Source organism: Carcharodon carcharias, chromosome 26 (assembly GCF_017639515.1).
Source record: "Carcharodon carcharias isolate sCarCar2 chromosome 26, sCarCar2.pri, whole genome shotgun sequence".
Lineage (NCBI taxonomy): Eukaryota > Metazoa > Chordata > Chondrichthyes > Lamniformes > Lamnidae > Carcharodon > Carcharodon carcharias.
In genome coordinates, this window is record NC_054492.1 from 37490952 (window position 1) to 37516445 (window position 25494).

Consider the following 25494-nt stretch of genomic DNA (forward strand, 5'->3'; position numbering starts at 1 on the left):
TTAAGAATGGATGGTAGGGCACTCAAGGTATAGCTCTAGTGGGGGTTTTTTTTTATATAATGGAAATAGGTGGGAAAAGGAAAATCTTTACAATTTATTGGAAAAAAAAAGGAAGGGGGAAACAGAAAGGGGGTGGGGATGGGGGAGGGAGCTCACGACCTAAAGTTGTTGAATTCAATATTCAGTCCGGAAGGCTGTAAAGTCCCTAGTCGGAAGATGAGGTGTTGTTCCTCCAGTTTATGTTGGGCTTCACTGGAACAATGCAGCAAGCCAAGGACAGACATGTGGGCAAGAGAGCAGGGTGGAGTGTTAAAATGGCAAGCGACAGGGAGGTTTGGGTCATTCTTGCGGACAGACCGCAGGTGTTCTGCAAAGCGGTCGCCCAATTTACGTTTGGTCTCTCCAATGTAGAGGAGACCACATTGGGAGCAACGAATGCAATAGACTAAGTTGGGGGAAATGCAAGTGAAATGCTGCTTCACTTGAAAGGAGTGTTTGGGTCCTTGGACGGTGAGGAGAGAGGAAGTGAAGGGACAGGTGTTGCATCTTTTGCGTGGGCATGGGGTGGTGCCATAGGAGGGGGTTGAGTTAATGTGACATCATTATGGAATCTTACTTGTTACTGTTTTTATAGAGTTCTCCTTTAACACTACTTTTTATACTCTATATACAATTGAATGTACTCTCAAAATTAGTTAATGGTTAAAAGATTGCTTTGTTTAATGAAAAAGCTTTTGTGAGCTAGCAGGCTTCAAATGAGTGGAATTCTAATGTGAAGTCTTGTAACAAATGAAAATCAATAATTCATTGATTTTGAGATGTTTTTTAATCTGCGGTGGTGCAAGTGTGGAATTAGGACTCATGGAATATTTACAGATGGAATAATGTTAACGCGCAGAGAAGCAGAGAATTAAATATTCCATTTGATTCTTTTATTTTGACTTTACATGCGGTGTTAAAAACAAAATGTATGTAGTTATGTACACTTCCACAGTACAAGTTTACAAGAGTTTTCTATACATGTTACTTCAGGACCATTAAACAACAACAAGTTTTTTTTTCTTTTCTGGGTTAGCTTGCCAAATGTACCATAAAGAGAACCAATCCGGGTTTACTTTAACACAAATGGAGAAAGTAGTTGGTGAATCTAAATGTAAAGGCAATACAGGAAGTTGAAAATGGCAATGTAAAATTGAGCATGAGCTCAAATTGCAATATACAGTGCAGCATTGTTTAATCAATTTGGGCTTTTTTTTACCTTTAGCCAAAATGGGTGCAAAATTACTATTTTAACTTTGACAGCGTTGAAATGAACAGTTTGTCCATTGGCCATTAAGGAATCTGCAGTGTCTTATAGATTTGATTACCGTGAGTGAATTATACCACTTTATCCTGGACACTTCTACCTTTCATTTGATTCAGTTAGTATTTCAGCCATGCAGGTTGACCCCTCTGGTCAATGTCAATAAGAAGCATGGGTTACCTGTGCACCTTGATGCTTTTACATACCTTAAATGTGACACACCAGCTCGCTTAAAGTAAATTTTGCTCAACTAATGCTACCTTTTTAAAAAATATCCCTCGTTCTTGTCAAAAACTGCACAGAGGAATGTTTACCAAAATTTTGATCACTTGTCTTTTCTTCCACCTCTCATTAAATGGCTGCAGGTCATCTTTACATTTTAGGCTGTGACTTGATTATTTAATTTTATATGAAACTATTTAAAAATAAAATACAACTGGCACACTGGAAAGCAGCTTTTCTGTTCAAGAACACTTGACAAGATTTCAATATCAATGATAATGCTTATTGAATAAGGCACAAAATGCACAGAATCCAGGTGAACACAGAAACGCTATTTACAGAACAGTGTCATTACCTGCATGACTCTTCAGGATGCCCTATTAATCACATTTAAACACTCCTTAACAAAGTGATTGCACTATCCTTTATCTTGTACACTGCCCATCTCTGTGGCAGGGCAGCTCCTTGTCTACAGTTGCAAGATAAATTGACTGTATGAATTTACAATTATTGATGTAAGCGTTGAATGTAGTGGATGTTACATTTGGTTAAGCTATGTAGACACCATCTAAAAGAAAATAGCCGTAGACAGGTAGCTGCGCTCAACACAGTGATATGGTCCAAGTAAATCTGTAGTAGGACAGGGAGGTTCAGGTCAACTTCAGAGTTCTGTCGTGCTCAGTATATCAGGCAACACAGCAAAACAGCTGTAACAAGAACCACTAAGTGCATCCTAGTCTGTGTAGCTTACACATTTATCTGTGACGTTCAGAGGGAATGCCACCAAGTATTTGTCTTTGCTACAATTGGGCTACAGTGGCATTTTGTCAAACCAAAGCACAGCTGATGAAATCAGAAGTTTTATGAAAAGTCATGAAACATCTGTGCAAGCAACAAGACAAATGTGGGTTCTGTCATTAAAAGTGTTCACATTTAATGGGAAGACGATGCTCAACAGCAGTGAAAATGGAACCATTGTTCAAGTATTTCCTTGTACGTTGATGCTTTAACTAATTTCACAGGATAAATTCCATGTTGCACTTCTCCAAGGCTCCAAATCTTAACAGTAATACATTTTGTATTACATAGCATCTTCTTCGTGCGGCAGGCGAACATTCCTGCCTTCAGTCTTAATTAAAGATGCCATTTGAGGAAATGTAGCTACTTTGGCCACTTCTTTGTGTATCTATCAGAGCATTGTCACTGGTAGCTTTAAGCAATATTGATCTTCAAGTCCTCCCACATCACATTAACTGAGAAATGAATACTCTTAGTAACTGTACTTGTGTAGTGGTTTGACTGGAGTTGTGGGTTGACCAAATGATGGTTTTGGTGGCACATCTGGCTTAATGGATGGTGTTCGCTTTATTCCTGATCGAGGCAGTGTACCATTGCTTGTGTAACTGCTCTGGCGGGACAAAGAGCCAGGTTGTGGTTGAATAACAAGGGGAGTACCATGTACAGAATCCATTCTCATGGGGGGTGCCGGAGGGAAGTACCCTCCCCTATTGAAACTGGGATGTCGTGACAACACAGCTCCATTTAATGAACTGATAACATTTTTGGGGAGTACGGATATTGAATGCCTCTGTGAAGAATTTCTTGGGTAGCCCCGCTCTCTCTCTAAACTTGACAGTTGGATGTTTGAAGTTGTTGGAACATCCACCCTCTTAGTTGGGCTGTGTCTTGGTAGAGTAGAAGAAGGAGAATACAGTGAGGCCTCTCTGTTTGGAACCTTGGGTGGCATTTCAACTATTTTGGTCATTGGGTCTAGCATTATGTTTTGACGAGTCATGGGGACATCTCCCAAAATAGCTTTCGGATTGCTACCACTTTCATTGAGATGTTTCAGAAGGTCATTTAGTGTGTTTCTTGCCTCAATAGCTCTTCGCTGTTCTTTTTTACTTGAATGACCAGTCATTGACATTTCTATGTTCTGTACCTTCCTTTCAGCTTTGTGTGCATTAGAATTTGAGAAAGACATGTTGTAGGCATGGGTAGCATTGGGAAGCACCACTGCGCTGGGTATTTGACCACTATGGTTTATAGGTGAATGGGGAGGAGGACTAGATGGAATAATTTGAGGGCTTTTTAAAGGTGATTCCTTCCTTGCTGCATTAATATTGTTCTGGGCTTTCTCCCACTGGTTCTTGATTGGTTGAATACTTTTCTGCTGAAGCACTGGTGTAGATTCGGGAGTTGGCAGCGCTGCCAGTTCTGGAGGTTGCCCATGGTTATCCACAATCATAGACTTTGCATCACTGCTGGGTGGTAGCTCCTTGCCATTAGATAGCAAGTTGGTATAAAGCTTAGGTGTGTCAATATTTTGTGGATACTCCTTGACCGGACTGTCAAATAGCCCATTGAACTTTGTGAAACTTCCACTTGAGTCGGTGCAGGATTGTGCAGATTCTGCATCCTTGTTCATTTTTCTAGCTTTGCGTAAGTAGGTATCCCGGTGACAGTACACAGCTATGCCAGAAATGAAGGCTCCCAGAACAAAAGCAGCAAGAACGCAGGTAATCAGAACATTCATGTGAACCATCTGATTTGCATCTCCAGATTGCACCTCCCATCGTACACCTGTAACAAATAGAAGGTTGTAAAAACATTGAGTGTTTCTATGTTGCTGATTCCTTGTTTGCAAAGAGTATATTAGAAATTGAAAGTACTACAGTTAAAAAAAAAGACCTACACTTTGACAGAAACCTATTGCTATTTTCTGTTTTGCCAGAAGTCAGATTTGATGGCCTTCGTTTCCAGTGATTTTTAATTTGATTTCAGATCATTGAGATATTGATTTTTCAGGCACAGCAGAGAGCTCTTGTGCATGGAATTCTATAAATGACTTACCAAACATGGATGAAGCAGAAATCTGCAGACAAATGAGTGCAGAAAATTCCTTCATTTAAAATATTTTTGCCCAGTAGTATAAATGAATAAATCCAAAATTGATTTTTTTTCTCTGCTGTTGGAAGATATTTTACAATGTCCAAACAAATGATCCATTTCTGAATTACAATGAGTTTAATGTTTGGAACTGCATGTTCAAATGAACTGACTGCCCTCAAACCATTCTTGTAAGGAAGGAGGCTTCTCACCAAATTCTTGCTTTCCATCAGCCCATTCCCCTCCCCACACTCTGCATCTGGTGACAGCCGTCCATTCAGTCCTGTCTGTGTAAGTGATAACTTGGAGCTGTGACTTAATTTTGTGGCACATTTATATTCTCTATTCCTACTACTGCATTGTGGATCAAACAGGAGAGGTGGAAGGAGGGGATTGTAGTGATGGAAACCAGATAAGCCCAGAAGGATAGTTTTTTTTAAATCACTTCAGCTGCCTCAGCCCTCCCTATAAAGGCACTTTGCAGCAGGGTTAGAAACATTTTTGGTCCTGGTTGGCTAGGTAGTTGGTCACAATGCTGCATTATCCTCTCCTGCATGACTCCCAATGCTGGGAGTCTGTCCTACATACTTGACCCTGCCATGGGCAAGCAGGACTGGGTTGGACCACTGGCAGAAGATCTACCCCAACACACATCTGGTGGCAATGCCAACCCTGAGGAAAATGTCACCCCCATTAATTTATTTAAAAGAAATGGTTTTAACACCTGTGTTTAACTAGCAAAGAGGACCATCCTGTGACTTATGCATTCATCCACAGTAATCTCTCTTATTTCAAATCATTAATATTCATTTTAGTATCTTCTTAATGAACGTGATCAAGTAATTTAACGTAGCTTTCAATCAACATTATTCTGTTCATCTAGTGGCTCAATGCGTAGCACAAGTATCTTTTAATTCCACTGGAGAACAATAATTTTGGAAAATTTTGTTTTGTATCTCTAGGTGACTGTCTCTTAACTGCACAGTGCTGATAAAGCACAACGCTAAGCATCAGTGATGTATCGAGTCGAAGATTTTAATGCTTGGCACTTTACACCCAAGCTCCATGGTTTTATTTAGTTAGAGGAATAAGCAGACCTAGTTGCAGGCTAGTTGGTTTTGCTTGGCTGTTCTTCTCTAACCTTTTGGAACAAGTCAGTTGTTATGGTTCAACTGTACATTGCAAGAGCCTGTATCTTTACACTTAGAATTGGTGACCACGCAGCCAAGTAGAAAGTGTTTCATGTTTCTGTGCCATGGTACACAGCAATCAAATTAGCATTGATGCAGTGATAAAATTCAAGTCTTATTTTCTAGGTCAGTTATGATTAAAAACTTGGTGTTATGTCCAAACTTGAATTGACATGTTTGAGCTCTTAACTTTCTTTATGAAAAGTGTTATCTACAATAAAAGTCACCCTTTTGTAAACCCTCTGGCTACATCAAAATCGCAACATATTATTTAAATAAAGACACAAGCCTGCCATTTCGCTAAAGGGATCCAGAGTTGTCAATTTGTACAGATTTGTTTATAATCTTTTTTTTTCCTCTACCAAAATGGTTATTTTTGTGCTCCCATACTGTGATGTTCATTGTAATGCTGGAGTCCCTCAGTTCCTGCTTTCATTGTTCCAAAAACATACTATGCTTTGGGTATTTGAGGCACTAAATCCTTAGTCTTTGCCTTAGAGGTACTGAATTAAAAGCTTCAGTTTATGGATTACACAGAACAGATGTTGAAATAAGATATAGATTGGACGTTGATATTTAATGCACTATGTGATATTATCAAAAAATGATGGATTAGAATACTACAGATTTACAAATATGGAATTTGAAGTATACACACATTTTTTTGATTTGATTCAGCACTTATTGTATCTTTCTTATCCTCTATGGCGTCTCACCCAATGGTCCTCCAACATCACCACCCTCCCTGTCAGCTGAGAATTTTTGCAAACAAGTGAAGGCATAAGAGGGATGAAATTCCTCAGAAGAGATTAAAAGGACAATGATGTTCCTTTTTAAATGGAACAGAAGGGATGTTAGTTCATCAGGTGAAATGCCACAAAAAATGTTGAAAACATATTTAATCTGCCTCTTCGAGGAATTCCTATTTCAGTGAATCCATAACCAACTTCCACTAAGCATTATATCCAGTCTCTCGCCACAGAATATCCATCTGTCTCTGTCAAGCTGCCATAAGGATGATTGATATCCTCTTTGTTCCTGGATGCCAGCATAGCATGATCCAGCACAGTAGTCTTTTCACAAAGCAATGCAATTAGACAGTCTCTCTTCACATTCTTCTTGAGCGCAGTCCTTCACCCCGAAAGTGCTACTCCTCATCTTCTCCCCCCTCAGGAACTATGTTCTCTTTACAGCGATGATTGTGTGACACATGAGCCTCATGCAGCCCCCAACAATGCTAGTGTAAGCTTGCTGATTTGCTAAGACTGTGTATGCCCTGTACATGAGAGGGGGATGGAAGGGGAGTATACCAGATGAAAATTTCATTTTGGCATTAAGACTCTGGAATAGACAGCTATGAGGAAATATTAACTTATTGTGGACGATGAGGCAGCATATTCAGCAGAGTTCATGTCTGGGGAGTAATGCCTTTTTTAAAAAAAGTCAGACAACACTTGTTAAATTAGGCAACAGTGAAATTTCAATTATATTTCAAACGTCAGTAATGACTCATGAATATCTAATTGATCCTCTGAGTAAACATGCAATAGCTTTTGCAGTTAAGCAACAGGGTGCTTTTTATGCCATAGTGCCATTATAATACACTATTTGGCCAGTTACCAAGTAGTCCATTTTAAAAGGGGTCAACTGTAATTAATATTCGTGGCTTAACTCAATTACTTGGTTGATAGAAACCGGAAGTAACAGAGCTTATAGTGTTTCTAGAATACACTCCTGCTATTTGCAAAGAAAGCTTTGCCTAGATTATGTTGATAAGCAAACTCCCAGCACCATGATATGCTGTTTCGAGGGACAAGGGAACCCAGCTAGCTTTATGATTTTGGTAAAAAAAAATAGCATGAAGACTGAAGTAACTGCTACCTGCAACTAGGGTTTTACTGAAGTAAATTTGTGTCATTAAAGTTATCCGTTTATCTTAAAGTTATCTTCTAAGATTTAATCTGCACACTCTATAGAACAGGATTGTTCCATAAACAGGTTAACACAAGTTCTGTCACAATTGTCCTGTCAAACTGTGATGATGCACGTTATTTGTTCCTGCTCTGTTTTTCAATCCACCTCCTTCTCAATTTTCCTTGTCCTCTCTCCCCTTGTTTTAAAATGTCCCCTGAACCAGCTGCCACTTTCTAATTCCTCCATCTGAATTCAGGGAAAACATCTGGTTGTGGATAAAGTGCTGTTCTTTTAATTCCATCTGGCTACTCCGTGCCAGCAGTTATGTTTGCGTGCAAGATGGAAAGATTATTTCAGTTGAAATAGAGAAAAAAAAATATTAGCATTGGCAGTTTTTGAAAGCATCCTGTGTTGGTAGAATTCCAAATAAGTAAAATATAACATTTTCTGTGACATCCAAGTAAAATACACAAATGTAGAAAATATCAAATTAAATCAAATGCAGTATTGTATAAAACATACAACCAAGCAAACAGAGCAAGGAAGTCGTTTCCTGCTCATAGCTAGCTGAAGAGAACAATCTATGCTGAACACAGCTTAGCCACAACACATACAAATACAATTTACAACCACAATTTTTTGCAATTACCACAGTCACGAAAATCAATGGCTCCTGAACAAAGTGGTTCCCATTAGTCTCTTGTATAAACTATTTCTCACTTAGTTTCAGTTTTTATCTCAAAGCAGTTACTCAGACAGAAGGAGAAAATGTTAGGAAGACTGTCAGAAGATAAAATGTTAGCTCGGTATATTAGTATGAAACACACATGTTTAGCTTATGGTCGATACCCATTGGAGGCATTCTGTGATTCCACAGAAGTACACCTTGCTGGCTGATGAGTTAGATTCTCGATCTTTACACACATGCAGTCTTTCAGCCATTCCATAGGTTAGAGCTATTGAGAGATTTTTGTTTTATTAAATACAAAAATCAGGCAAGGCCTTTTGAACATTTTATCTTTTCTAAATGATAAAATGCTCAGGGTTAGAACTGTTAATGGCAGTGGTCAACATAAGGAAATGTCAAGAAAGAAAGAAACAGCATTGACTGTTCGATAACAAAAGCTGCAAAGGAAGGAAGCAATGAGCTGAAACAAAAGTGCAATGGACCAACTTAAATAATGGATTGCTTACATAACGCGCACCAGCACATTTATCAGAAATGTGCAAGTCTCAACTAAGGTAAAAGTGATTAACAAAGAAGAAAAAAAAAAGCACTGCCAATAATTCTGATAGGAAACCTGTTTTAGCTGCTTGTTTTTATGCCTGGACAAAGACCTGAACATTTTTCTTGAGGAACACTGAAACCATTCTCCTGAGGCCTTTCACGTGCAGTTTTAGGACTTACATCTCCACAAACCAAAATAGTAAGCATGCAAAAATCAACTTGGAATAAAAATGCAATTTATTTTCTTCAAAGAAAAAACCCTTGATTATTAATTCAAGGGAAATAAGAAATCACCCATTGTGATGTGCTGCAAAGTGCAAATTATGTACCACATGTTCTGACTGACGTTACTTACAAATTTACCTCTATGTACCTTACAATAGTTTGACTGAAGCTCATGAGAAAACTTGCAGAACAAAACCAGTCTGGCTAAGAGCGTTCCGAGCTCTGAAGTTCAAGACTATTATTGGCTTCCACTTAACATCAGGTAGAAAAGGCTGTGTTATTTGAGATAGGAGCTGTGCTCCATACAACGCAGACCTAGAATACGAAGATATGTAGCATTTCAATGTACAAGTACCCTTCAGTTTAACTTAAGACTAGTTCTGCTTTAGTTAAGTGAGCTTTGGGGCTTTTGGGTGATCAAAATATATGATTTATGTATATTTTTAAAAACAGCAGCATTTGTTTTAAACCAGGTTTCCATTCAGTGAAAGAAAGCTTCCCTTCAAAGGCCTTACCATTGGGGACAGCAGATAATGGTTCAAAATAATCATAAGTGTCCATATCATCTTGTACTTCAACTTTTCGTGAACCAATCAGGTTTGGAGACACTACTGGGCCACTTGCACCCGTGGAAGCAGAGACTGCCGATAAATCCGTGTCTGTGATAAATTTAAATTAGTTTCACAATTAATGGGGAAAAGTTATGAATAAATTTGCTCTGTAATGATACCAAACTGCGCCACTTACTGTAGCAAGTTTCTTGAACCATCTTAAATGTGCAAATAACAAAACAATATTTGTTTGTACAATCTGAACACACCCAGCATCAGTATTCAACTGGCATGGAACTGTTGGAGGACTATGTTAATACTAATCCAGAGAGGTTTTGATTTTATCCTCCTGGTTGAGCAACTTGTCACCACAGCACCCTCCTTTTAATGGCGAGTGGAGGAGATACTAGGTTTTGAGACTTAATGGGTGCTTGGTGGTCAGCCAAGTGGATGAGTCTGTGTTAGGTGGTAGCTCTGCAGGTCAGGTTGATTTTTTTTGTGCCTGAAGCCCATGTATGCTTCCTGGTGTTTGTATAGAATCATATGGCAAAGGAGGAGACTATTCAGCCCATCAGGCCTGTGCCGTCACTCAGAGAGCTACAATGTTAATTCGTATGATTTTCTCCATGGACAGCCACATTCACTACTGTCTAACGGCTTTCTTAGGCCTGGATTTTCACAACAAGAGTCCCGTCCCTGAGCATGACACCTACCGTTTATGCTGGGGCAGGAATGGGCTGAGTTCAGGACTCGCAAATGTGCACTTTGCAGAGGCAGCTACCTATTTTAAATCTGTGGTTGCGTCCACTTGAGATTTCTGTGACCCGGGTGTGTGAAACACCATGTTGGGCAGGTTGGACCTGATAGGAACTTTGTGCAGTCTGTTGCAGAGGTAGGGTACCTCTTTGAATATGGTTCTGGGTCACCTTTGGGGGAAGGTCAGGTGCCTTGAGGGAGCTAAGGTGCCCCATGGAAATGTTAAAATTAGGCATGAACGTACATAAAAAATGCTCAAGTTCATTGGAACTACCAAGCTGCCAAGGTATTTAAAACTCCTGCTCTTTAAATCTTTGAAAAAAAAGTCTGGTGTGTTGAAAAAAAATCACTGCTTGCTATTTCACTCTGTCTGTTGACATAAGCCTGTGAGCCACTATTACCGAAGTAGTGCTGAATATCTGATTTCACAACCTTCCATATTCACAGTAGGGTGCCTTCCAGTTCATAGTTTGATTGACATCTCTAAGTGGTTATAGACACTTAGTGGGACTATGGAATTCCAATGTTAGATTTTATAAAGGATGTAGCTGAAGAATTGTAAATGTAGTAAATGGTTTTTTATGAATGTGAATTTTTAAAAAATAAAGTCTGCAATAGACATTTAGAACTTCCATTTTATTTAATCTCAGTATGAGATCTGCCCGTGGTGGATACTGTTGGCATGATAGATGTAAGGGCAAAGTGTGCTTGATGGGGGCACATAGGTTGGCATGAGGTAGCACTACATTGGCATAGGGGCTATAAAGGCCCATGGGGATGGGTAGAGGACCATAGGTTGGCATGGAGGGTGTGAGGTCTCATGATGGGCGGAGGGCATGGTGCGAGGGCTGGAGATCTGCTTATTGTTATATTGCTTCTATAAAAATCTTGGCACAGTGCCGGAGGACAGAGGCAGACCTTCTCAACCTGGGGGCGGCAGGTCCAACTCCCAAAGAACCCCCTACCCTGTAACGAAAATCCCAACTTCCAGGGAACTTTCTCCCAGTTGGGTTTGCAGAGCTGGGAAACGTCCGGACTCTGTGCACTCCCAACTCAGGAGTGAAAATCCAGGTCCTAGTTTATTTGGCATATACAGTTATTAAACTGACCAGGACATTATTCTGTTCATTAAGCTGCATCTTGGAAATTATCCTGAAACAGGACAGCTTCACTAAGGCCAAACACTTACTTTGCAACCAGGTTGCCAACACTGCTGATAAATTTCAGTTTTGCTGTGCGCATCCTGATGCTTTTCTTTTCTGCCTCTAAAGCATCTCCTTTACCCATTCTGAATACAGCGACTCAGCTTGGATATTGTTCAAGGTGCCATTTTTCAAACAATTTTTTTATAGACAGACGGAATGAGAGCAATTGATTTGTGTTCAGAACATCTTTAATAGTCTGGTAGAAATCAGGCTTCATATCTGCTGTGGTTATTGTGCTGACACACGCAAGATGGATGCCTAGAAAAGTGTTGGTGTCTGAATCAAACTTGAAACTAATTCTGGTGTGACTTACACATGGACAGACTGACCTCTGGAAAAGCTGAGGTATCGGTTTTTTTTTGTTTAAGCTTATGACTAAGGTCCATCACCGCATCCCTACTGGAGATTTATATCTCCCAGTATCTCGGATGTCAAGCTGAAAAAATGATTCTAGAATAGAACACCTGGCGTAGCGAGAGGACGGACTGATGACCTCTGCCATGCTGTTGCATTGTAGTGAACGTGCAATGCCATAAGGAATTAAAATCAGTATTAGTGCATTAAGGTACTTCTACAATAGGAGGCTGAGCATCCTTACATGTCACTTTGAGAATCAGCAGTGTTTTGCTGAATAGCAAAGGATTAGCTGCAGCTTTACATTGTCATCTCGGCATTTAATTCAGGAACTTTGGGTGTCAGTAAAATTGGGGCTTTGTTTTCAGGTGCCCGGGGTTCAAGGTCGGGTATGGGTGCACTTTGAAAATAGCATTCCCAGATGGAGTGTCAGTCTTCTGATGGATGCAGAATGTGGTGTTCTCACGGTGGGGTGGGGGTTGGTGGTGAAGAATGCCAGCAACTTGCCTGCCTCCAATTTACAGCCAGATAAGCTCTTTGAATAGCATGTTAACAGGCTGGGGAGGGCCAGGAAGAGATTTTCAAAGTGCTGCCCAGGAAAAGCGAACAGTCTGGTGCATGCAAGTGTTCAGCTGTCGGGAACAATGCGGGGAACCATTATGTGATGGAGCTGTTGAATTAAATTCATGGAAAAATAGGGTGATTTAAAAACAGAGCATGTCAGGTACCTTCCAATTGATTGGCGACTTGTCTGAAACGTGACCCTGCTGGACTTCTGATTGCTCCATTCTGCAAGGCAATAGCAAGCCCTGTCTTAGGTGCTGTCTGCCTATGAGCACTGCAATGTAGAGCCTGTTCCCACCTCCATGCAGCACCAAGTGCCACTAGTTGGGCATCGAGCTCACCTCCTGCCTAATTAATGGATATACATTTCAGAAAAGTACTGCCATGATGTCAAGATCTGGAAATGACCCAGGTGTCAGATTCCTGAACCTGGATTTTAAAAAAAAGTTTCTGAAATTGCAAGTAGTACATTTTTTTTTGGAAACTTCCAAACATTTGGCTTTTAAGACACCCTCATTTTATGAATCCAGAAAAGCTCAAGTGAATTAAGGCCAAAGCTATTTTTAGATCTCCAGGAAATGTCTCATTTTATGAGGGGCTACTCTTTCAAAACAAGTGGAGCTCGTTGTTAGCAGCACCGAAGCCTTCCTGAGTGGTGGAGAGTTTTGGGACACAACCCCACAATTATCTAGGTTGGCAGCCGGTGCTGAGAGGTTCGGAGAGCTTCTTACAACAGACCTTGAACTTCTTACATGGAAGGTCATTCATGGAAAACGCTCATGAATTATGGACACTCATGTTTTGCTCACAATAATATGCTGAGCCATATAAACAGCTGCCTAAACAGGTACACAAAGTAGAAATTGTACTTTGTCCCACACAATATGGATAGAGTATTTCAACATGTTCACAGAATTACATTCTGACAAATTGAAAATACATGTAAAAGACCTAAGTAATGCTTTATGTGTTAACGTTACATTACTGAAGCATAGATCTTGATTTCTGAGAGAAAACAGATAAGTAAATTAGTAGTTAACCAGCAAGATGCCTATACATGCTTGGGAAGCAAAGCAACCTAGGCTGCTACAGAGTGCAGCAAATGTTGAATGTGTTAAAAGGTAACCTTGGGTAAGAAATCCGATTAGTCAATGGTGGCTGGGAGAACGTGCTGGGGAATGCTAATGAGGGAGGAGGAAAGAATAATTAGTTAGCTAAATCATTCTCGTGGCTGGCAGATGTAGAGCAATTCAAGCACGGCTATCTGCCAAGCGAGCAGATAGGGAAAGGGTAAAGTTTGCTGAGGAAGTGGAGGAAAAGAAATGGTAAACGTAAAAAGAGCAACAACAAAACTAACCAGATGTTGGATCACCAAATGTTTTGTAATCTGGTGTGGTGGCCAAGATTTCTAAAAGAATTAAAAGAAAGATCGGTGAAATAAAAAGCTAATGAACTTAGCAACTGAAATAGTTTAATTAAAACCAGCTGTGTATGCTACAATAATAAAACTTCAGAATATTAACTTGATGTGCAACCACTTAGAAATCACTAAAAGTAATAAGGACCTTCAGGTCTGCAAACTATATTAGGATGATGAAAGGTTTGGCTTTTTTTGAAACTGCACGCGTTCTGCTCGACATGTTAGTCATGCATGAAATTATATAGCGCAACTTGGTAAATCAAGGTCTGAGTACCTTCACGGAACCCCAAATGATTGGTTTGTGCCTTCACATTCTAAATTCTGTCCATGTTAAAACAAATTCGTTCGAGAAATCTTACTTACCGTGACACTCGCCAAGATGTGCTGTGTTGCCGGACTCTACATCTTGTTCAAACACGGTGCTGGTGATAAAGAGCAAAAAAAAAACATTCTTGAGACTCTTGAAATACAACCATGTTTAGTCTAAAAACATAAATTGCTTCAACAGCAGGAAGGAGAGAGAAAAATAAGCCCTTGCTGCAGACTTGTCTGAAGGAATTCAATCTCATCAGAAATTAAGATGTTCGCATGAAAACAATACTTACTTTATACCTGGTCTCACAATTCCACATGATTTATTATCCAGCCAGGCACAGTATGGATCTCGTGAACCAATGCAAGCTCTGTGAGTAGAATGGAAAACAATAACTGGCATCTTTTGAGGGTACAGTTAAGCTTTTAGGTAAGAGCATTAGAAGGATGGGTGCATTCTTTAGGGGTGACTGTGACCTGGTGCTCACAGGGATAACCACTTGGAAATTCGGGGACATTGAGTGCTACATCAAGGAATCAACACAGGTCCAGGAAACGTGTACATAAGAACTCAAGAATTTTAGCAACAAGCAATGTTCACACTTCTTTTTTCCCCAAACATACGCCCCATTCTAACCATACATCCCTCAATCCTGGCTCTTAGCTTTTTCTAGGTAACTTATTCTGCAAGTCCCATTAACTTTTGGGGGATAAAGCTCTGCTTGACTTTTCTATTTTATCTTCCTATCTAATTTTTAAACTTGTGTGCTTTGGCATTTGAACCCTCCCCCATTGTGAACCATTTACTTGGATGAACGGTCAACATAAGGACACGAAAAAGTAGGAATCGCTGCCATGTTACCTTCTGAGCCTGCTCTGCCGTTCAATAATATCATGGGTGACCGTTAACTTCACTACTCCCCCCACCTCCCCAAATCAAATATCCCTCAACTCCCTTACTGTTCAAAAGTCACTTGATTTCAGCCTTGAATATACCTAACAAGTAAACATCCACAGTCCTCTGGGATGAAGTAGTCCAAGAACAGCCCTCTCAAAATCTTATATGTTTCAATGAGATCGCCTCTCATTCTTCTAAAGTCCGACAAGTGTAGACCCATTCTACTTAATCTATCAGATATACTTGTATATAATTTAATAAGGAAAATCTCCATACATGAGCGTATGATACAACAGGAACAGTGATACAGTCTTAACGTGTCACTATTCAAATAGATTGAGCATTTAATTTTTTTAAAAAATAGCATTTTTGACTATTTCTCTTCTAAATTCCTTAACCAAGCCATTTGTAGAGCTATTTTTGTGATCTATTATAATCATGAAGGACATGTTAATGCTTTCCATTGCTGTAATAATCCAAAAAAGTCCAAAGCTGCCCCTCACTCAACCCCCGGCTGGCAGTTCTCCTGAAAATCTCAAGCTGGAGATAAAATATTAAATTGACATCTACATCAGCTGAACATACTGAGCTCCGGTGAGAGTTCTGCAGTCAGTGTTGATATTTTAGTTCCAGTGTGTGGTTACAATATTGCATTTGAACAAATTTATGGTTGGTTACTGCACTACAAAAGGTTATTTCGGTTTCTTACAGCAGCATGTAGAATGGTTTCTGAAAAATGCCACAAATTTGTTATGGTCATGAAGAGAGAAGCAGCAATTCTTCCTAATATTTTCTCTTGTAACGTTGCACTCTTTTTGGTATTGCTTGAGGTTGCACAACCACTGTTGTTTGCTTACTGATTTGAAAAAAGTGCTATGTATCTTGTTACCAGAAAAGTTTAAATTCACGGATCACTGCTGTTTTTTTTTCTGTAGACTTTCCCCTCCCCTCTACCTAAATATTCCCAACCTTTTTCTTTTGAAGCCTGATTCAAACTGCAGATTGGGAATCGGGGGAGGGGGGCTAAGTGGGGGTACATTTTTAATGAAAAAAAGTTGATGGGTTTGAGTTGGATGGGTGAGGCATTAAAATCAGGTTTCCAACTTGCCCATTTCTGCCTTTATCTCATGTGCAGGAAGATGAGTGAGCAAACAACCCAATCCAAGTAGGCAGGTTGGCACTTTAAATATGACTGAGCCTTCGGGATTCAACATTATTGAGCCTTTCAGCTTGAACTGCAGTCAATCAGGTTTCCCAAAGGCCAGGAAACTTGGCAGCTATGCTAAGGTAAGGGCTTGATAGGAAAATGCCTTTATACCTCCTGGATCCGGTGTGCTTGCCTGAGCAGCCCTTTCATTCGGGGACCTCCAAAGCCCCCTCCCCCAAAACTGAAGGCTGTGGATTCCCTTCCCATGCCTCTGACAGAGAAATCTTGATTTTTTGTTTTCTCCAGGGATTTCTGACCCCCTCCCCATCCCAACCTCCACCCACCCCTGCTCCTGTCAGGCCAGTTAAGTTACAAATTCAGCCCATGGTTTCTTAGACAGCTGTAGCGCTCCTACTATTTAAACCAAGGTGAGAAGACAAGGTGTTAAATTGGCAAAATTTCGAATTGTATAAAAATTTTGGAAGATCCTGCACCCCTTACCCTGTTATTTGAACCCTTCTCCACAGTGAACAATGTTCTGGGATCAAATTTGTCAGCCACTTTCATAATACCTTTCCATGTAGATGCAGTGTCTGATCTGACTGTGTGTAAAATATTAATATGCATGCTAAATAACTGGCAGTGTTATTATTAGATTCTGTATAATTACCATTCTGACTTTTCCCTTAATCAGTAGTAACGGAAACTATAGAACGTTAAGAAATACTAACTTCTTGCATGTGCCATAATGTTCACAGTGACTGAGAGGAACTCGAATGACACAACTGGAGAAGGCCACGAACAGAGCATGGTGATCTTTGTCAATCTGTAATCCCAGGACTTTCCTGTCATCTTCATTAGCAGCGTTACACCTGTTTGTTTTGGTTAAATCAGAAAATCTCAGTCAGCTACATTTCTTAAAGATTAAGAAATATTTTAAATTCCCAAACACAAAGCAACCTGTTTCACAGTACACAATTCCCAATGATTTAAAAATCTTGGGAAATTATCTGCAATCATGTTTATATGTATTTCCCAAGCATTGCTGGCATTACTGTTTTCTCTTTGGCAGCTGAAGACTGGACAATTCAGAAAATAGATTAATGGAGGATGGTGTGAAAGAAAATGCTGTGAGTATAAAGTATTCTGCCTCATTAAATGAGACAGGAAAACTGACCAACCATCTAGGAAGCATTGTCATTTAGAATATTCATTTTACATCTTTTCAATCAAGTATCCGATGCCAGGGATTATGGATCCATTCAGGAATGGTATAATGAGACAGTCCAGTTAATTCGAGTTTGAGGCCCAGAATGGGCCTCAAATTAGGAGGGGAGTGTGGTGGTTGGTGGTTGGTGGTTGGGTGGGGGGGGGGGCGGTGTAGTGGGTGGGGTGGTGGGTGGAGGGGGGTGCGGTGTAGTGGGTGGGGTGGTGGGTGGAGGGGGGTGGGGTGGTGGGTGGAGGGGGGTGTGGTGGTTGGCGGGGGGGGGGTAGCGGTGTAGGGGGTGGGGTGGTGGGTGGAGGGGGGTGTGGTGGTTGGTGGTTGGGGGGGTGGGGGGGGGCGGTGTAGTGGGTGGCGGGGGGGGGTACTGCCAGCAATTCAGCTTTCTTCATACATCTGCTCCTTGATGCATCTTTGGATAGGACACCTGGTGCAAGAGAAGATCTGAAAAACATTGTGGGCAAGGGGATCAGAATAATTACCAAAAATCCCATGGTGAGACAGTTATGTGATATTGGGAAGTGTCTCTTTAAAGTACTTTCCTCACACTCCAGTTTCCCACACTGTACTCTTTGTAATTGCTTTCGTTGCTTTACACAGCCTTGTTTTTTTTTTTGCAAATGTTAAAGCATGAACACCTTACTTACTTTAAGGGGTTAAAAACATCCATTTCCTCCAGTAGTATGCTGTCGTTTAGAGAATTTGGAGTGGTTTTTGTTAACACTTTAAGCACCATGCCAGCTTCTGAACCAGTAAAGGTAACTGTATAGTTCTGACGAGGACCTGCAGCATTATCAATGGCAATTGCTGTCAGACGGTATCTGTAGAATAAGAGTAACGTCATTAAGAAGTTCCTTGTGAACGGCACAGCCAGGAATTGAACACGTACAGTTGGTTGATTCAAGATGTCTTACCTGACCCTTGTCTTGGTGAACCAGGGCTCCTCTATGAGCGAGGGAACAGCAGAATCCATCAATGGATGGGATTTGATGAAGGCCAGTGTTTCATCAGGGAAATCAATGGAGATCTTGTAAGATTCTGCTGGACCATGTCCTGCGCAGCAGCCGGGTCTTAAAAAAAAAAGGACAACAATTTAGCAGAACAAAAGATATTATAGAACTTTGAGAGTGTATCCTGTAATAGATACATGATGGGAAGTTTTTAAATTCTTGAAAAATTTAACAATATAAAGAAAGACATGCATTTATAAAGTGCCTTTCATGGCATGGGACATCCCAAAGCACTTTACAGCCAATGAAGTGCAGTCACTGTTGTAATATTGGACACCTGGTAGCCAATTTGTGCACAGCAAGCTCCCACAAACAGCAATGCGATAATGAACAGATAATCTGATTTTGCAATCTTGATCGAGGGATAAATATTGGCCATGACACCAGGCTACCTCCACTGTTCTTCTATGTCCATCTGAGAGGTCAAATGGGATCTCAGTTTAAAGTCTCATCTGAAAAGTGGCACCTCCAACAGTGCAGCAAAACCTCAGTACTGCACTGGACTGTGAGTGTTTTGATCTTTGTGTTAAGTCCACGCGTGGAACTTGAATCTATAACCTTCTAACATAAGATGAGTAAACTGAGCCAATCTGCCAAATCTCTGATCTGTTATTAAAATTGATAAAGGTAATAATAATGTACCTAGGCTTTGGTACCCTATCCTCTGGCACAGCAGTCCAAACTGAGTCTGGGGTCTTCTGTTCTTTAAACCTTCCTTTGAATGATTTTTCAATGTCTTCCATATTGAAGGCACAAACTGCCGATCCAGGGATGCTGTACAAGATTTAAAATAAAGGACATCAAAAAATATCCCCCGCAAATTTCATTTGACCAATTTGATTCAAAAGAACAAAGAGCTAAAGTCTAGCTCCCAAATTGAGTAGGTTTGGGTCACACTAGATGCTAAAATTTTAAAGATCTGGAGCCTGACCCCCAGCCTGCTCACCTCTGAGGAGTAATGGAGGCAGGACAAGGGACAAGGCTGCTCTCAGTGGATGTGTTGGTAATTTAAATATTATAATGAGGCTGGCCACCTCTGATTTAACCTGCTTTACAGCTTTTAAAGTTGTTGGCCGGGTCTCCCAGGCAGTGGGAGACCCAAAAGTTGGAAAGACGCGAGGATGGCATCAGAGAGACGGTCAGTGTTTTTACAGCACTGCTTGTGGGCCAGGAAAAGCGGTAGTGCATCCACCCCGTCTACCAGCCAACCCCGTGGATGGACTGGATTCACCTGCTCCTGTAGCCTGTTCCAACATACTCCCCACTTGACTCGAAGCCAAGCTTGTCAACCAAACTGATTTTCAGTGAGGGAATTCATTAAACACAGTAAGCGAGGAAACCCAGAGCTTGTTCCCCTCCGTAACTCTGGGTCCCCACCTATGCATTCCATCTCTTAACATCCAGATGAAATAACAACAATTTGAGGCTAGGTTACCCAGTCCTCACCTGTTAAGCTGGGTTGTAAATACTCCAACGATAGTCGGGTACCCATTGATTTCTATAATGTCTGTGATAGACTGTAATACATCAAAGTAGAAGAACGAATCCCCAGGAACTGAGCAATTTAAACGAGCTTTTAGAAATGATGTCCAGTGTTTTTCCAGCACCCGCTGTGATCCTCCCATGTCATTCTTGCAAATTCTTGCTACACGTGAATAAACAGCCTACGAAGAAACACAAGCGATAGACTGAGCAATACTCATTTCTGCTGAACCAAGAATTGATTTTAACCATTACTATTTATTTATTCCTCACTTTTAATAAATTACTCCAGGCACCATCGGTAACTAATGCTTTCTTTAGCGGTTGGCAATTTTTTTTAATGGACCTCCAAATAAGTATAGTACTCCCAGACCTGCACTACAGTATTGAAAAACATATGGCCAATGAGTTGTAACCGCTTTAATTAACCATGAGTAAAATGTTTAATAATTTACTATGGCAAATCTATGTGGGATTGCAAGTAACATGAACAGCATTAGTGAGACTAAAATATTTATTAGTGGGAGCCTTTAGAGGGAAGAATAATTTTTAGAAATCCTTCTGCAAAATTGATCATAGTGTCGGTACATCTTAGCTTTCCACTTAAAGAACAAGTGTGCAAAAGATCTTCATATCAAATGCAATTGGAAGATAAATCCCCTACACATTGATTCTAATTGTATCAGATTGAAATACTTGGCAATTTATAACCTCCCACTCTTTCAAAATGCGTAATCCAGATTAGTCATTATAATTATTCATGAACATGCTTACCATATGTTTATACTGAACATGCTGATCTAAATTTGCTTATTTAAGTGAAATTCATTAATATTTCTCACGCTTATTTGTGGCTGTGAATTGACACTTCTAAAAGAGCTACTTGCCTTTCCAAGATTGTTGTGTTCAACAGCTATTTCTCGGAAGAAGAAATACACATAGTTTCCATATTCAACAGCATGTAGGAAGTGAGGCTCTGTTAAAAATATTAAATGCATATTTAGGCTTCTGACATTTTCAGCTACACAAACACACTACTCCTATTTTGTCAGGCACTTGGGTTGGATACACAAATTGCCTTGTGTCTCGGAATAAAAGTTCACATTATATTAATTTACATTACATTTTCTGTAGTAGCCTTCAAGTCAGATTCAATTGGGTGCACAATTTTAACAATACCTTTGATCCATTTTGAATCGTATTTAATTGTCCTGAGAGCTGATCCATCTCCCATACTACGGTAGATGACAGCATCGCTGGCTAGGAAATCAGCAACTGTTGCGGAGTACAATTTATTGTCTAGAATATTAAACAGGTAAAAAAGCAGGCTGAGTTATTCTTTTTAGACTTACTACAGTGTGACTTTCCAGATTGTACAATGTTCTCCTGTGGTAACTTTAGTTCCTCGATACTGTTACCGTATGCTTGTGTATATTATTTCTATAAAATGTATATAGATGAATGTTGTGAGTAGTTCCACGTTGAAATGAATTATGGGCTATAATAATGTTTGTGACACAATCTTGGCATACAATGAGCTGTCATATGCTTCTAAACTTGTATTGATACCATAAACATCATCAATCATTTAGATTCATTCCTAATGAACATCTTACCAGCAAAGAGGGCAACATTGGTTTGCTTGGCATCAAATGGGCACCGTGCCAATCCACTGACTTCTTCGCCATTATAATCCAAAGTATCCAACTGCATAAAATGAAGATAAATTATACCTTTGTGTCAGCATTGTTCTGTACAACAGCTGTGAAGCAATAACATTTTATATGGCTATAATACAATTACTATTGATGTATTCAAGTGTTCTGCTCTTCTGTGACATTAGCATTAACCTTTCCGAACTTCTAATATAGCAAAAAAATTGTTTCTTCTTGAAATGATTTATTAATATTTTTGAAATTAAGTTCATTTTTCATGTCGTTCTGATTCAAAGAGTCTTTCAGATAAGGAATCTAAATGTGAAAGTTATAGCTCATCTGTTCAGAAATGAAGTTTTCATATAAACTTGCAATGATAAAATATTAAAAGCTTCAAGTCTTTTCTGGACTTTCTTTTTATGGTGTGTGTGTACTGGTTGACCTTGGTGTCCATTTTACTTTGTTTGAAACTCAGAGGTATACCCAGAACTGTTCTGTGAGCTTATCAAGGCCTCACTCAATAGCAATAGAAACATTTGCAGGCTGTATTTCCACTGAAATCGGTAATCACTAAGTCTGCAAAGTGCCAAACTGTTGATGGATTGCTGGAAACACATTGGGCTTATTTGAGCAGATAAAGGGATCAATTCTGTTGAATGGATCAATTTTAATTGACAAAAGATCTCATCATTACTCACCCGATAATATCTGCATACAGGGTTAAAAGCGTTTGTGCCACAAACAAAAACAGTGTCGTCAGATTTGGGGACAAAGACTTTGATAAAATTGTGGCATTCATCCTAATGGAAAAATAAATCCAAAAGTACATTAGATAGATACTGCATCTCTGATTTAATCAGTTTACAATAGATGAAGTAGTCTGTCTCAGTCAAAATACAACATAATTCAGATAAATGAATGTCTGGTTCAGGCATAGAATATTAATGCATTATTCCCATTCATTCCAATATCTATCAATATGTCATTCCCATTCACTCCAATGTACAGCCGCGTATCTATCTCAGCACGTCAACATTTATACTAATCAATAGTTTTGTCATTCACTTCAGTTAATGCGCTATGTATGCTACACTCCACTATATGGATATCCTGATCTAAACACAGTGTCTGTGGTAAATCAGCTGGTTATTGGAGTATAATTGTATTGACAGGCAATAATTCATAATACAGTTACTTACTTTGTGTTTGCCCTTCATGGCACAGTTACTTCTGTCTTGCTGCCTTGACTTCCAGGTTAGTTTCTATCACAATGTAGAGTGCATAGATAAATTTATTGTTCAGATTGGACTCAATGATCCAACAAAACAAATAATAGTTACGACATTTTGTAACTATTTTATAAATGGCTTTAAATTTTCAATATTTCTTAGTTGGTTACTTTGCAGCCTAGAAGCGTGAAATACAGTGTGCGATAAGCTGACCAGTTTTACAATTATACTACCACTACATGGATGTTAGGACATTGAAATATTTCAGCTGAATCTATGTTGTGGGTTATCGGTATCTGATTCCGTCTCCCAAAACCTATCTACATTATCATTTGCAATCTTTTCCTTTGGCACACAAGAATAAGTAGCCTCAAACCTGTACTCAATTTGAGAGTTCTAGAATTTTACAAATTCAGCGCAAATTATTGGACCATTTGCCACATTCTAACATCCTCAAGTGACCAAAACTGGCTGGTTCAATTGAATATTTGTGCATTAAAACTGCTGAGTCTGGTTGGCTGTGTTAGCATTTCTTCAAGTGTACAGTGAAAGACAAACAACAGAACACAGATAAGGGTAGGAAAAAAAGGACAGTGCAAAATAATGTACAACTTTAAAAATGCTAATATAAAATTAATGTATAAAACGATAGAGGCATCAGAAAAAAATGAGTGCCAAGCCAAAGGAGGAAATATTAGGACGGGTACCTAACATGTTAGTGCTTTTAAGGAGGAGAGGAAGGCGAAGAGGCAGAGTGGTTTATTCCAGAGGGTAAAGCCTAGACAACTGAAGGCATGAGAGCTAATGATACAATGATGGGGAGCACAAGAGGCTAGAGTCAACATAGCTTGGGTACACCAGAGGGACAGGGGAGAAGAGTTGAGAAATTGTATTAGGTCTGGGAGGAAAGCATCCCGAGTGAGCAGGCCCTAGTGGAGCCAGGGTTTTGGAAGAGGTAAAAGTGGCAAAGGATGAGAGGCCAGCCAGGAGAGCGCAGGTAATCGTCACCTCTGGAAGTGACAAGCAGCAGATGAGCTGAGGTGGGGTGGAGACGGCCAATGTTATTTTGCAGCAGGCAGTTAATCTTTAAGATGGAGAGGGTACGGTTACCGGATTGTATTGATGGCAAACATATCAGGTAGAAATCCCCGCCCCCCCACACCGTTGGTGGGGGTGGGGGGGGGGGGGGGGGGTGGTTTGTGTGGGGGTGGGCGTGGACCCGATCGGGTCTGCACCACCATTTTAAGTTGGGCGGGTCAATTAAGGCCCGCCCAGTGTGACGTGCACCCAGAAGTGCTGTGCACTCCCTGTGCAGGCGGGGGGGGGGGTTCCCTGAGTCAGGAGTGTGTGTGAAAGAGCACACAGAGGTGCCTCAGGGAGATTAGTTTTAAGTTTTAACTGTTCAATAAAGTATTGAAAAAATTTTTATGACATGTCCCATCATGTGGAATTGTCACATGAGCTGGGACATGTGCATTCATTTCAATAAAAAATTTTGAGAAAATTTAAAATCATTCATGAAACCTCATCCCACCTGTGGATGAGGTTCCATGAAAAATGTGAAGGCCGCTCGGGGCTCTTCGCCTGCCCGTCAACCTTAAGGAGCCAAAGATTCAGCCCATAGAATCTGTAGCAAGGGCCACAGACAATGACCTGGGTCTTCACAACACTTAACTGAAGGAAATTGTGGCTCAATTAAAATGGTGATGGAGAAACATTCTGACCTAACACAGGCAGTGGAGAGCTTGAGAGACATGGTGGGAAAGATAGAGTTGAGTGTCATCAGCATACATGTGGAAGCTGATCTTATACATTTGCAGACAGTGTTGCCAATGGGGTAGCATGCAGGTGAAGGAGGAGGATATATTGAAGAGGATTTTAAAGGAGAGGCCATTGGACATGGAACATGATGGAGATGCATAAAAAGGTGCCAATGGAAAAGGGATAGAAACTAAGGTGTGAGTTGGTGATAACCATCCATTGTGGGATAAAGCAGAAAACTATCCACCCAGTTCAACAAGGAGTTGTCCTGACCATAATGTACAGTGTGGATGCAGTTGGAAGGGTGGGGAAGAAGGTGTTGAAAGGGGAAGAAAACAAAAGTAAAAAACTCAACTTACTTTGCTAGAAATGATTTCTGCCCTTGGAGGATCATTTAAATTAATAGCGTAGACTTGGTCCCTAAAAATAAATACAATTTAATCATGTAAATGTATTTGTTATATTACATTTTAGAAGTTGAGGTCACCATTCAAGCTTAAGCCTTTTCTTTCCTTTTTAAATTCACTTTTAATGAGAATGCCTGCTAGAGGATTTAAGTTTAACGTTTAAATTTGTGATTTAATATAAGTGGGCAAAGAATAGAAAAATAGAGGTTAGCTCAGTTACCTGCCAGCAATATAAAGTATATCTTCGATTTTCAACATCAGCTGATAGTCCAATCTATGTAAAGATTCGTTTCCTAAAAGCCGCCCTCTGAATATTGGATATTGTCTTGAATCTGTGAATGCAAAATTTGGTTACATCGTCACACAAGATTACATTGCTCAGAAATCCATGCAAGAAATTAACTGGTGGTATATATCTAGTTCAAGCTATTTGTAAACATAATGCATTATATTGTAGATTGATTTTACTTGAACAAAACAAAGCTGGCACGTTAATGTTCGACATCAAGCATGGGAGACATTAACATTTGTTTTCTAATTAATGATTGTC

General features: G+C 40.0%; 1 protein-coding gene across 10 annotated transcripts in view; it reads right to left on the minus strand.

Annotated features, from left to right (window-relative positions):
- Positions 1–910: 910 nt before the first annotated feature.
- Positions 911–25494, minus strand: part of sema6dl (sema domain, transmembrane domain (TM), and cytoplasmic domain, (semaphorin) 6D, like) — a 297233-nt gene continuing 272649 nt past the window's right edge. For 8 of the 10 annotated variants that reach the window (XM_041174872.1, XM_041174869.1, XM_041174873.1 and 5 more), the window contains 17 exons: positions 25165–25276; positions 24897–24957; positions 22747–22809; positions 22246–22347; positions 21509–21599; positions 21072–21191; positions 20780–20868; positions 19857–20074; positions 19053–19184; positions 18315–18470; positions 18048–18221; positions 16910–17050; positions 14427–14504; positions 14185–14243; positions 13759–13809; positions 9487–9630; positions 911–4108 (listed from right to left, as the gene is read on the minus strand). In XM_041174872.1, the coding sequence (XP_041030806.1) occupies positions 2796–4108; positions 9487–9630; positions 13759–13809; positions 14185–14243; positions 14427–14504; positions 16910–17050; positions 18048–18221; positions 18315–18470; positions 19053–19184; positions 19857–20074; positions 20780–20868; positions 21072–21191; positions 21509–21599; positions 22246–22347; positions 22747–22809; positions 24897–24957; positions 25165–25276 (3104 nt within the window). In that variant the 3' untranslated portion in view covers positions 911–2795. The remainder of the gene's footprint in view (positions 4109–9486; positions 9631–13758; positions 13810–14184; positions 14244–14426; positions 14505–16909; positions 17051–18047; positions 18222–18314; positions 18471–19052; positions 19185–19856; positions 20075–20779; positions 20869–21071; positions 21192–21508; positions 21600–22245; positions 22348–22746; positions 22810–24896; positions 24958–25164; positions 25277–25494) is intronic. The other 2 variants (XM_041174876.1, XM_041174867.1) reach the window with 2 other exon arrangements.